Source organism: Amphibalanus amphitrite, unplaced genomic scaffold (assembly GCF_019059575.1).
Source record: "Amphibalanus amphitrite isolate SeventyFive unplaced genomic scaffold, NRLGWU_Aamphi_draft 001055F_arrow, whole genome shotgun sequence".
Lineage (NCBI taxonomy): Eukaryota > Metazoa > Arthropoda > Thecostraca > Balanomorpha > Balanidae > Amphibalanus > Amphibalanus amphitrite.
Genome location: NW_024882549.1, coordinates 146,871 through 160,792, shown reverse-complemented (window position 1 = coordinate 160,792; position 13,922 = coordinate 146,871). Strand labels below are relative to the sequence as shown.

General features: G+C 52.3%; 1 protein-coding gene across 3 annotated transcripts; it reads right to left on the bottom strand.

Annotated features, from left to right (window-relative positions):
* On the bottom strand, positions 1-11,844 carry LOC122369615. Of its 3 annotated transcripts, none has more exons than XM_043344485.1 (11): positions 11,757-11,844; positions 9,318-9,582; positions 6,844-6,965; positions 6,026-6,346; positions 5,520-5,656; positions 4,734-5,197; positions 3,812-4,378; positions 2,381-2,573; positions 1,453-1,580; positions 965-1,220; positions 1-739 (listed from the first exon to the last, which is right to left on the bottom strand). In XM_043344485.1, exons 2-11 carry the CDS (start codon positions 9,484-9,486, stop codon positions 730-732), a joined length of 2,367 nt encoding a protein of 788 aa, XP_043200420.1. In that variant the 5' UTR covers positions 9,487-9,582; positions 11,757-11,844; the 3' UTR covers positions 1-729. The 3 variants fall into 3 exon arrangements, with proteins under 3 accessions (XP_043200420.1, XP_043200421.1, XP_043200422.1); XM_043344486.1 differs by lacking the exon at positions 11,757-11,844 and adding an exon at positions 10,990-11,070; XM_043344487.1 differs by lacking the exon at positions 11,757-11,844 and adding an exon at positions 3,006-3,026 and having other exon boundaries at positions 2,381-2,552; positions 9,318-9,667.
* Positions 11,845-13,922: the final 2,078 nt, after the last annotated feature.

Genomic DNA, 13,922 nt, shown 5'->3' with positions numbered 1-13,922 from the left:
AACACAGCTTGTCTTTATTTTATTTGGGCTCAGACACTGCTTCTAGAGCCGAAACTAACAACAAACTCCTCAAAACAACGGCTGAATCTTGATTTCCGCGCAAAGGGTCACACAGGCTCCACTACCGCGGCGGTAGCGCGATATAGTCTAATAGACAGCACTCTAGCAGCGGGCGTGCAGGCAGTCCAGTTCAACCACACCACACATCCCACACGGCCCGCCGCTTCGGGCCGCAGCACACATACCCGACTAGCGCGTGAAGAAAGCACGAGACCGCCGCGCCGGCCGCGTGCCGATGACGAGATCGGGGACGGCGCACCGGGCCTCGGAGGCGCCGGCACACTGAGGTCGCACTGGTCGCGTGATGGGAGAGGGCATCAAGCGCAGCCCACTGGTCAGATTCGTTCACGGTCCGGTTGCCGTCGGTCCCTCACTGGTTCAGAGCTGCCACGCGCCCGCTCCTCTGCCGACCAGAGGGCGCTGAGGCCCGGGTGTTTGTCCCGCCCGGACGGACCGCGCGCGAGCCACCGTGGGGCCATAAGAGACGACACTGTAACACGGACGTCACGACTCGGCCGGCTGGTGTCCAGAGACGGCACTCTTCGGCACGGACGTTCTGCCAGGCCTGGCCGGCCGGCTGGTGGCCTCAGGACGGAGCCTTCCCGTCTATTGTCCCAGCCCACACGCCAAATACTTGACCGGTCACCACCTTCACCTCGCCGCAAACCATCAGAGAATGCTGAAAACAACAGAGCAAGTGAAAATTAACGCCTATAAACGAAAACAAAAACAAAATAAAAACAAACATTTAAGTGCAACAGGCAACATCATTCAAGAACAATATATTGAGAGTACATTAGAGAACGAGGTGGAGGGCAGTAGAGACAACTAAGCCAACCATCGGCCCTCGATGGACAGACGGTAGGCCGGCGACCGGCGCGCCGCCCGGGCGCGGAGCACTCACATCAGATGGCCATCTTCGTCCATATCAAAGTCGTCATAGCCGTAGTCGTAGTAGTACTCGTGGAAGTCGTCAAAGTCGTCCTGGTCGATATCGTCAATGCCGTCATAGTCGTAATCAAAGTCGTACTCGTCGAAGTCGTCCGGCCCGAAGAGATGCAGCTCGTCAATGATGCCGCGCATGTGCGGCGGCACTGTGTTGACGTCCCGCAGGGTCAGCGGGCCCGGCAGCCGCGGCGGCAGTTCCTCCAGATTAGTACCTGGAGGGTACGGGGGGGGGGTGGTCAGTTGCGGCCCGCGCAGAGGCTAGAGTCGCCGGTCAGCAGGGGACCGCAGTGCGTAGCGTGCGTTCACACCCCACACTGGATGAGAGAGCAAGTCAGTGTTCTGAATACGACCCATTGCGTGAGTCGTGAGAGCGGCGGTCTCTACTTAAGGATTAAATGCGAAAGCACTGCGCTGATTTTTTGTGTGACTCCCTACTTGTCTCACCTCCCACGTAGAGCGTAACGTCCCGTGCGACGGGCAGCTGTTCAAACAGGAGGTCCACCAGATCGGGCGACAGGTCCTCCACGCAGCTGATGTCGAGCAGCGTCAGCGACTGGCAGGCCACCACCAGTCTGTCAGAGGTCATCAACTAGAGGTCAGCCACTGGCCACCACCAGTCTGTCAGAGGTCATCAACTAGAGGTCAGACACTGGTCACCACCAGTCTGTCAGAGGTCACCAGAGGTCAGACACTGGCCACCACCAGTCTGCCAGAGGTCACCAGAGGTCAGACACTGGTCACCACCAGTCTGCCAGAGGTCACCAGAGGTCAGACACTGGTCACCACCAGTCTGCCAGAGGTCACCAGAGGTCAGACACTGGTCACCACCAGTCTGCCAGAGGTCACCAGAGGTCAGACACTGGTCACCACCAGTCTGCCAGAGGTCACCAGAGGTCAGACACTGGTCACCACCAGTCTGCCAGAGGTCACCAGAGGTCAGACACTGGTCACCAAAAGCCTGTCGTAGGTAACTGAGTTCAGAAATTGGTCACCAAAAGCCTGTCGTAGGTCACCGAGTTCAGACACTGGTCACCACCAGCTGTACCCACCTACCAGAAACCTGTCTAAGTCCAACTGTTCGTTGCACACTAATTCAGTTGCTGGGTACAAATCCCACTTTGTCATATCACACGCTGATGAAAGGCCCATTAAACATCCAGGTTAGTATAACACCTGGATCACCAGACCGGTAAATATCTCACACACAACATCAGCATTGACCTCAGATGGATCTACGACAAATTATTTTAGCGAAGCAATACACTATGCAAAAGTGAACGGTTGGCCCTTCCCCACAGGAACTGACCGTGTGACGCCCCGGTCGGTGGGTATTACTGACCGTGTGACGCCCCGGTCGGTGGGTATTACTGACCGTGTGACGCCCTGGTCGGTGAAGCCCGCCGCGCCCTGGTAGCCCTCTGCCAAGTGCAGCTGTTTCAGAGGCAGGCCGTGCAGCCGGTCAAGCACGGCGTCCGTGACACAGCGCAGGTAGCTCAGATCCAGCGACAACAGGTGCTTGCAGCGGCGCAGGTGGAACAGGCCGTCCTCGGTCACTGACGGACAGTCTGCAGCGGGAACAGGTACATCAGCTACCGTACACACAGATACTACCGACAGACAGACAGTCTGCCGCACGAACACGGACAGTCAGTTACCGCACACTCAGACCCTCGGTCACCGACGGACAGTCTGCCACACGGATACGGAATCAGCTACTGTACACACAGACACTACCGACGGACAGACAGTCTGCCGCAGGAACAGGGACATCAGTTACTGACTACCGTTCACACAGATACTACACCGACAGACAGACAGTCTGCCGCACGATCACGGACTGTCAGTTACTGCACATCCAGACCCTCGGTCACCGACGGACGGTCTGCGGCAGGAACAGGTACAGTTAGTTACTGTTAACACAGACCCTGTCTGTTACCGACGGACAGTCTAACGCACACATAGTCCCAGACCCCTCAGTTACTGTAGACCATGAAGACCCTCGGTCACCGATGGACAGTCTGCCGCACAGCCAGATCTCGTCAGTGACGGAAGTCTGGTACTGTTTACACCTGAGACCGTCGTCGACCTTATTTGTAACAAGTGGTACACCCAAACCCGGCTTCCCCTATGACCTACAGACTGAAAGTATGCAGCTAAACACAACGATCAGTAGCTGAGGGACTATTAACACACAACCCCTTAACCACAGCCGCTCTGCAAGCAATCGGCGCCTTCCAGCATTCACAAGTTCAGCAGCAAATTCAACAAAGGTCCGAGAATAGGATGTATGTACCTAACCGACAAACCCAACATATGCCGATTGCAGAGTGCGGTTATACCGAGCAGCAGGACGGCAAGCGTGGGATGTATGTGACATAGCTTATAATATGCTCATGTAGCTGTATTCGACTATATTAGACGTATGTTTAGATCTATCGTACCGTGTATGTTGATCAGTGTGGTCAGGTGGGTACATGTGGGATATGCCCTGCATTTTGAGCGTGGTCAGGTGGATATATGTGGAACGTACCCTGTATGTTGAGCGTGGTCAGGTCAGGGTACGTACCCTGTATGTTGAGCGTGGTCAGGTCAGGGTACGTAGTACGTACCCTGTATGTTGAGCGTGGTCAGGTCAGGGTACGTAGTACGTACCCTGTATGTTGAGCGTGGTCAGGTCCGTGTACGTACCCTGTATGTTGAGCGTGGTCAGACGGGTACGTACGTACCCTGTATGTTGAGCGTGGTCAGACGGGTACGTACCCTGTATGTTGAGCGCGGTCAGACGGGTAACTATAGTACGTACCCTGTATGTTGAGCGTGGTCAGTCCGGGCAGCAGGTCGGCCAGCTGCCGCAGTGTGTTGTCGGTGACTCCCACAGCCGAGCCGAGGTCCAGGTGGCGCAGCGCCGGCAGACCGGCCGCCGGTACGTGCCGCTCGATCGGCTCCATCATGCGGCGGGCGGTGAGCCGCTCCAGCTGCGAGCAGCCGGCCAGTGCGGCGCTCAGGTCGGCGGCGGCGCCCTCGGGCAGCGAGGAGACGTCCAGCTGGCGCAGCTCCGGGCAGCGGGAGCCCACCTGGCGCAGTGAGTCAGCGCGCAGTCCCGTGCAGCCGGCCACCGAGAGGCGCCGCAGCGCCGCCGGCAGCAGCGAGAAGCAGCGGCCCGTCACCCGGTCACTCGAGTTGAGCTCCAGGGTGCGCAGCAGCGGTAGGTGACGCAGCAGCACCCACACGCTGGCCTCGCTGAAGTGGTAGTGGTTGGGCAGCTTCACCTCCTCCAGCGACGGACACGATATGCACAGCTTCTTCAGAGAATCCTCGTTGATACAAAACCCGTCCAAATCGATTTCAACCAGATTTTTGCAATGAGATGCTACGGACGGAGCAGGGGGGGGGGGGGATCACGTTACACAGGGCTGAGCGAATTTCGGAGCGAACATAGAAAAAGTGATTGAAAGAAATGGTAAAATGAAATGAGCGGTAGAACTTTTCGTTTCCCAATAACGTCATCCCAAAATTAATCCCCGGGTTGCTATTCTCGGGAGATCGCTGCGAAATATCAAACGAAATGAGAGTCGGCATCAAGGCCATCAACAGTAGGAATCAAAAGAAGTCTGAGTAGCAAAATTTTCACCCATTTCGCGCTGACAGCTAGTAAGTAGATCCAGTTGCTCTGAACAACAGAGTTTGACAACAAGCCCCTGCCCGTCCGAGGGGCGGCCACTCACCGACAATGTCGAGCGCCTTGTAGGAGCAGGTGCGGACGTTGCCTCCGGTGCGGAGGACCCTCAGCGCCGGCATCAGTCGCAGCAGGTACCTCAGCGTGCGGTCCGTCAGCCGGCCGAGCGTGAAGTCGCCGGTGGTGGCGGTGGCCAGCAGCGGCTCGGCGCGCAGATCCAGCTGCTGGCGGCGCCGCAGCAGGTCGCGCGCCGCGTCCTGCCACCGGTGCGACACACGCTGCACGGCCAGCAGCTGCTGCAGCGGCAGGTAGGAGAGCACCAGCTGCAGCAGCTCGGCCGGCAGCCGGTCCACCAGGCACGGCCCGCTGGGCGGCGGCGGGCGGCGCGCGCCGCCGGCGGCCGCCCCCCGGCCGGCCCGGCTGCGGGCCGACGGCGCGCGCGGCTCGGCTGGCGACACGCGGATCTGCCGGCGCAGCAGGTGCAGCGCCTGCGAGCCGTCGGCGGCCAACGCGCTGCAACGGGCGGCCGGCGGTCAGAGCGCGCCGCGCCGGCACCGGCCGGAGGACAGACAGGGGACGAACGCGCAGCGCCCACAGTCGCGGCCCACCGCCCGCCGACTGCCGTCCCACAAACCCTTATACGAGCGGCAAACTTATGCAACCATGCCGTTAAAGGGACCACGCCATTACTGAGAAACCGAAACACAATCTGTAATAGTGACGCTCAAATACTGTAACACTCATGCGTTCGCATGCTCAAAGGCTTACATGAGAACCATGCAAAGGGCTTCCCCGCGGCGACGGCAAGTCGGATACATAGGAGAGATCTGCGTACTTTTGGGCACCAGCCTCCTCCCTGAAGGTGACAAATCCAAAGCCTCTGGATTTTCCACTGTGGGGAGCTTTCACTATGTGCACGTTCGCTACTTTGCCAAACTGCTCAAACAGGTCCCACAGTCTTGACTTGGATGCCTGCAAGCAACACAGATGTTAGTGCTGAGAGTGAAACGAAAGGCCATACCTTAACTGAATCCATGGACTATTCCTGCAACGAGATCAGTTTATGAATAATGGACGTCATTTACTCACTAAAACAACAAAGATGAACAAATTCGATGGCAGAAAGTTAACGAATGTGATTCAAAGAAGGCATGTCACAATAAAATCGAGCAAAGATGAAATACAAAACCCGACGTATAACTAATCAATTCTAAGACGCTTCTAAAAACAGTGTGGCTCCTGTGCAGCGCCCGACGGCCTTGCACTGCCCTATAACAGTACAGCCCATAAGCTCGGTCAAATCCCTCGTGGCGTTCCCACCACTGCCCTCGCTGTACGTACGGTGAACGGCAGGTTGCCGGCGAACACCCGCTTCTTGAGGTCGGGATCCGTATCGGGGGCCGCTTCTGCCTCTGGCTCCTCTCCCGTTGTCGCGCCACACTCGGTGTCTTCCGCCGAGGCTCCGTCTTCCGCGTCTTCCGCCGACGTTCCGCCCTCCGCCCCCTCGGCGGCAGGGGCGGTTCCGCCCTCCGCCCCGGCGGCGGCGGCCGGCGGGCTGTCACCGCCGCCGGCGGGGGCGGGGGCGGGGGAGGGGGAGACGGACGGCTGCGTGCGCCGCCGGAAGTGCAGCGGTGAGCCAATAGTGAAGCGCGCCGGCCCGTCCTGAGTGGGCAGTCAGCGGGTCAGCGGGGGCGGTACTAGGCGCGGGACAGGGAAGTTGGCTAAAACGACACCATCCACACAAACACAACGACACTAGAGACAGCCGCGGGGCAGTGACAGAAAAGTGGTTAACTTCTCGATTTTCTAGATCCTAGAAGGGCTGTACACCACTCAATCACTCGTAAAATATGATCGTGAAATAGTTTTGCTACTGTATTTTAAAAATTGTGTTCCAGGTTTGCCGTATGAGTCAAAAAAAGAAAAAGAAAAATCAGCAAACCATCGCGAAAGCACTTTTCTGAGACTGCGGCGGGAGTGAACGCTTTACAAACCAGCACCGCTACAAGCTGAGCCTCACTGCGGCGGCCATCGGTAGCTAGAGACACTAGACGCTGTGACTACTCAGCAGCCACACACACTGGTACTATTGACTCACGGGCCGAGACGGTGCCACCGCCCTCGCTCCCCCCCCCCCTCTCCCGCGGAGGGACACACACCTGATCATCGTCCGAGCCGGGGTCGGCCGCAGCGCCGCCGAACTGAGCCAGACCGCCGCCGATCTCGATACTGGCCGCCTCGGTCCGACTCATCACAGGCAGACTCAGCTTCCGACTCTGACCTGCTCCAGCACAGCACACAAAAACGCACAGTCAGGCGTACCGCCGAGACGTAAAATAAACAATACATGGAGGCACCGCAGTGGGCAATGGGTTCTTTGAGGCTTTGAGCGACACTCTCCAGTGATAAAGTCAAAACTGAAAGCATTGTTTTTTGTTCAGAGTAACACCACATGATGACACTGGCTCTGGGTGATCATAAAATAAAACGAAACTAATTTGAGGATTGCGATCTTAATAAGAACCAAGAATGGCTGAACTGTGATTAGCGACGTAATTTAAAAGAAAAGAACATCAAATTGAGAATTTGAATCTTTCAAGAAATAGTATACTTCATTTGCTAATGTTTTCACAAGCACAGAAAAGAAGCACTTCCAAGTGACAGGGCTGCGGAGTCGGAGTCGGAGTTGGAGTCGGTCGGAGTCGACAGTTCTGCCCGGAGTCGGAGTCGGAGTCGCCAAAATCTTACCGACTCCGACTCCGGAGTTAACGCTGCATGACTCAACGTCAATTTGATTTGACGTTGAGCACCTGTTTGATTGACGATACTGCGCTAGAAATTATATTTTGTCGAAAAAAGGCCATTTTGCCGTTTTGGACGAGCGTTTTCAGCGAAAGAAGCAGAAGACAGTGAAGTCCCCAGAGCCTGCTTCTTAATTCTGCACGCTATTTTTAATGCATAATTGCAACGCATAGCCTTGGAACGCACAAGGGATGGTTTCAGGCAAGAAAAAAAAAACATTTCCGTTATGAACTTCAATATCATGATATGGATTTTAATAGAACCGTCCGGAGTCGGAGTCGGAGTAGATTTTTGAAGCTGGAGTCGGAGTCGGAGTCACCCTAAAATCCATCGACTCCGCAGCCCTGCCAAGTGAAGAGTCATGCGTTTCCTCCAAAATTACCTGCTCTTATCACTAAGACCACGAACGCCATCACCAAAACAGCTAATATTAGCAGCAAACAACTAACAACTATAATAGAAAATGCAACAAGTATCAACATAACAGCAACTGCGTTGCAACACTATCAAATAAGTTAACATGTTTGTTGATTAGGGATGTAGGAACGGTTGCATAGCGACGTTTTGCAGGCTTTGAACATCCTCCACTTGGAAAGATTACATAAGCCATCTAATATAGGCGAAACAAGAATGTAACAGGAGTAGAGGTGGTAAAAGATGAAAATTTTGGGAACCAGACCCGGCTGGACATTTCTGGAACCAGTCGGACCCGGTATTAGTTGGAATCGGAACCAGTTGGACCCGTTCCCCAAAAGTCAATTAATACAAACTACTTGTAGCTATCATTAAATGCATCATGTAAAACAGCCTATTTCCCACCGGGAATACTCATGAGCTACTGTGTGCAAAGAAACATGCATTTCATTCACTTCATATTTTGCAATAATGTGTAGTGTGCAAGATGTATAGTTTATGGTAGGACCCGGTTGGACCTGTCAGAAATTTCCAGGAATCGGTCTGGACCCATATGAGTCCAGACTGGTTCTTTGGACCGGGTCCTCGGATCCACATTTTGCCACCTCTAAACAGGAGCTACTGAAACATCGGCAATCTGGCCACACTGGTTCACGCGTCAGTTGTAAGCAGTTACTAAAGTGACAGCATCCCCTAAAATGGACTCTCGATTATAGCAAAACATTACTGGGACGATCGCAGTCTCTTTGAACGACGGTTTCAAAGCCTGCCTGATCACTCATTTCGTACCTAGGTTTAAGGAAACTCAACGCAAATTTAACTGATTCAGTATTCATATTTCATATAGTCTATCTATAAATGGTTTACAGCCAGGGATGCGGAATCGACAAGTTTCGATGAAAGCGACTCCAACTCCTCAGCCCCGTATTAACTTCCGAAAATCACAAATGTACCTATATTTGACTCAATTTCAGTAGCCCGAGTAGAAATGACATTTTCGGTTAAGTGACGAGATAAGATCCGAACCTCCAACCTCATGCCAAGCAATGCGTAGTTGGACAACAAAACACGGTATTATTTTTTTTCATCCACATTTTCCAGCGCGTTCATAATATATTATAACTGTTGGCCTTTTGTCCACTAAGCATAGGTACTGTGCTGAGACATACGGTACAGCACTGCAAGGAGTTCAAGAGCTCTGAGACCACTTTGGGCAAAGGGAACCTTGGCTGATATAGGTACAAACAGTAATACGGGGGTCGAACACGTTGGCACCGGGACCGGGGCATGATTCGGAGCCGGGCGGCACTCACCGCGGGGGCCAGGGCCGGGGCCGGGGGTAACACTCTACCGTCCGCAGCCGGGACCGGGCCAGGGAGTCACTCACCGCCGGGGCAGGACCAAGGGAGTAACTCACCGCGGAGTCGGCGCTGCAGCGCGGCGCGGCCGCAGATGACGCCGTCGCTGGCGTCACACTGCAGCGCGTTCAGGCCCAGCTGCGACGAGCCCAGGTGGAGCTGCGAGAGGCGCGCAGACGAGCCCACCGCGATCCGAGGCCGGTTCGGACGGCGAGGCAGCGTCAGCATGGCCCGCGCCGCCGCCGCTGGCTGCTGGCCCGCGCTGCGGCGGGGTGACGACTCGGGCGGTGCCGATCAGGGCCTGGTGCGGCTGACCTCGACTGGCTGCGACACACAGTGGGACCGCATGGGAGGTCACAGGGAGCCGACCACACTGGAGGGGTCACACAGGTCACACATCAAGCTGACTGGACTAAAGGCCGGTCACACAGGTCAGATTGGGAGTGGGAGTGGGAAGCACAGGGTGTAGGGCAGACTGATTCTTCTCCAGATTTTCACATCAAGATTACTCTAGGGCCTAGAGCTTCTTTGAGATCATAATTGATTATGATAAGGCGACTTTGCTTAATTAACTTTACTACAAAACTTTGCACAGCCCTTTGTTGTGAGAGGTGACTAGTCAGCACATTCAAATTGATCCAGAACTGACAATCTATATTACTATTTATGAGCCAACAATACAAGATGTTTGAACAATGCTTTATAATTACTTGTAAGAGGCATGATTCAAATTCTCTAATATCAAAAAGAAAAAAAGAAGTTCTTATCCCTACCACTAAGAACGGTCATGCATCATCTAATTTCAAAAAGAAAATATTATCCCTGCCACTAAAAACCATCCATGCATCATAAGACTGGGCATAAAAGTAGGTAAAAACTTATGGCAGCATACTGAAGTAAAATACATACACTATAGTTCGTTTATTTTTCATTTTGATTTTCATTTTCACACTCCATGCTCCTGGTTCAGGCGCATATATTCAAAAGTAACAATATTACTTTTGTTATATATGGCTATATAAATAATTGATAACTTGCTTGCTTACAAATAACCTATTCGTGATGCAGAACATTACAAGGGGTTGAAATGCTATATTATATTTTTACTGGCAATTTATAATTCTTTTTGAGAAGTCAGGATAGGTAAGTGAGCAGCAAAAATGTTAAAGGAAAAGGGCCACCTTCGTGAAATATGAAGATATCGTTGTTTTTCATTTTGAGATTATTATTTTTCATTTTCTTTTTAAAACTGGTGCCAGAAGTGCACAATTCGCGAAAAAGTATTTAAAACTATTTAACATATTGGTACTATGTTGATACTCTCTACGGCACCTACTGTATGATGGCATAGCGATGATGTCACACTCAAGCCAATCAGCATTCAGAAGACAGACTCGTCGGATTGTGTCAGATAAGCTGATTGGTTTAAGCTGAGCTGATTGGAGCTGATTGGTAAAAATCCAAAGCCTCGCCGCGGGTGGCTGTATTACAGGGTAAGGACGCATTCCTGGGATAAGGATGCATTCCTCTTTTAAAGTTGCCGATACCTACGAATGGAAGCCGAAATCGACCGTGATGAGATAGACTGGAGGGTTTTCGGACACGGGCTACAAGATGGCTATCTCAGTTTCAATCCCCATGTTAAAGGTGGCCCTTTTCCTTTAAGGTAGCCAAACCTAAAACCTATAACCTACAACCTGCCAACCTACAGGCTACAACCTGCCAACTTACCAATGGTACTTTATATACACATATACTGCCAGGATATAGCTGATTTCTTCTGAGCAATGTCTCGAAGGCAGCCTAAGAACAAATAAAAATTGCACTTTTCAAACCTTGTCCATACTTATGCTTTGTTTTTATTTTCTAAAAGAGCAACAAGAACAGAGTAAATACTAAAGACCCATGGAAAATTAGCAATGCCAACATGGTCATAAAGGGAAACAGTTCGCTTCTAAACCAAGTTGATGAGGGCAAAATGAATATCATGTTCCATAGGTAAGTACTCTAGCTTATCAACTTGAGCCATCTATTCTCAAGTCAATAGTAATGTGAAAGTGGAATGGTCACTTAAAGTGTTAGACAAATTTAATCAAAAATAAGCAGAATTTATTGCTGTGTATAACACAAGGTAGGTACCTACTACAAGCTCACCAAACGTCAAGTCATCCTTAGTATCCTCTGCGACCCGCGTATTCACTTGCTCACCTACCTATAGGTTACCTATCAAATAAGCATTCACATTTCAATTTCAGTCTATTCACAATTCAGGTAACCTCACCCTGCAATTTCCCAATTTTATTGCAATGTTGGTGTTCATACCGGGACAAAAAAGAAATAAATAGATTTTTTTTTAATTATTGATAGATACAAAAGAAGGCGACATTCGTGGCGCTTTCGGTATCTCACCTACACCCTTGTTTTTGGTGAGGAAATGACATAAAAATAGATGAAAATGACAATAAAAAACATATAAATATTTTCAAAGTCATAAGTACCTTTAGCAGTAACGAATAGCCCGGATCGTCTTCTTTTTTCCGCAAAATTGAAATACGAACCACACGAGAAACACCGTAACCGGACAAATCTTCGTATGGCAATTCTTCGTCGCGCAATTCCTCGTCCGCATTTCTTCGTCCGCAAATCTTCGTCGGCGCATTTATTCGTGTCGCATAACTTCGTCTCGCATTTCTTCGTAAGCGCAAATATTCGTAGCGCATTTTTTCGTATCCGCATTTCTTCGTACGCGCATTTCTTCGTCAAGCATTTTTTCGTCCACGCATTTCTTCGTCTACGCAAATCTTCGTCCGCATTTCTTCGTCCACGCAAATCCTCGTCTGCGCATATCTTCGTCCGCAAATCTTCGTCCCCGCAAATCTTCGTCCGCAAATCTTCGTCCGCATTTTTTCGTCCACGCATTTCTTCGTCTACGCAAATCTTCGTCCGCATTTCTTCGTCCACGCAAATCTTCGTCCCGGCAAAACTTCGTCCGCAAATCTTCGTCCGCAAAACTTCGTCCGCAAATCTTCGTCCGCAAATCTTCGTCCGCATTTTTCGTCCACGCATTTTTCGTTCACGCATTTCTTCGTCCACACAAATCTTCGTCAGTAAATCTTTGTCTGCGCATATTTTCGTCCGCAAACCTTTGTCTCCGCTATCTTCGTCTCCGCAAACATTCGTCCACAAATGTGGTTCAATAAAACCATGAAGAAATATCAGACCATCAAGTGATTGACGAATGTAATGCATGGAATGGATGATCGAAACTTTTGAAGTCAGGTAGATGAGGTCTGTCAGGTGAAGCTATTGTATTTGGGAGCCGAGAATTGAAACATTCCATATCATTTGTGTCCCGGACATTCTTTTTTCGCGGTCGATGAATGACAATATAATCTTGTCGTACTGCGCTGTGGGTAGCGCTTGGCTGGACGGACGGTCTGTGACAACCTATTGATCTGTGGCTGATCTATTAGAGTGTCCGTCCGAGAGCCGTACGACGGCTGACAGAGCCTGGGGGTCGCGAACTGGTGTGGTAACCGTTACGCCCACCTGGGACGCCCGAGTCGGTACGGCACTTGCGGTGTCGTAACCGGATCGGCGGGAACCAGCAGAACGCTGTTGGACCGGCGGTGAAAGTCGGAACCGAGCACTCGCCCACCAGTGGGGCGTCTGGTCGAGCAGGTCTACCCGCTAAGGCAGCCTGAGCACGAACCAGTGGCAGGGTCCGATCAATGACCGTGGTCCGACCAGGGTGTCAGCGCAATGGCCAGTCAGAGGCGTCTTTAAGGGCGCGGAAGCCCACCTCGGTCGACTGTGGCCGGTGCAACCTAGTCAGGTCGTTTGTGTGAATCTCCGTGTTCTTCCCTCGCCTCAGAGTAGCCGCTCTTCTCCAAATGCCCGAGCCGTTTTCTATGTGTATTTGTCTTGTAGCGAACAGCAGAGTCGAGAAACGAATTGACAATGTCGCCGAAAACCGCGGTCACATGCTGGCCGTCCCTAGTACTACCAATATGCCCGCAGGCGCGGCGAGAGACAAGCTCAACGTATGAGTCACCGTCCGGCTGCCGGGAGAGCCCCTACCGCGACCTTTGTCCACAGTCATGACGTCACGACAATGGGCTCCTAAACGTACGGGCAGCGGCCGCCTCAGGGGTGCCGCCGTGACCTTTGCACGACACGTTCTATAGCGTATGGCACAGCGGTTACTAGGAAGGTTGAGGCCAGCGGCAGGCCGGTTTACAAATAACAAACATGACGCGCAATTGACAACAGGTAACAGATTGATTAATAAAGCGGTGACAATATAAATGAGAATGACAACATGAAATGACAAATCGCATAGATGACAAATTGCATAGATGATCCCTACAGTACCCCCTCGCCAGACATGTCGCGGACAAAAGTGACATGGCGATATCTTACCGGAGGTCGTACGACGCGGCCGGAGCGGGTCGTCCGTAGTATCGGCTGAGGCTGCAATGGTGCAGCGTCAGCCCGAGCGACGGCTGCAGGGCGAGTTGGTGCGTCACCGTAGATCAGAAGCTCCGGGCCGCTGGGCTCATTGCTGAGCGGTGGCGCGGCCGGCGGGCCGCTGGACTGAGTACCGTGCGGCTGCACAGTCGGCAGGTCAGGCTGTCGATGACCGGATTCGTCTGGCGTCTCCA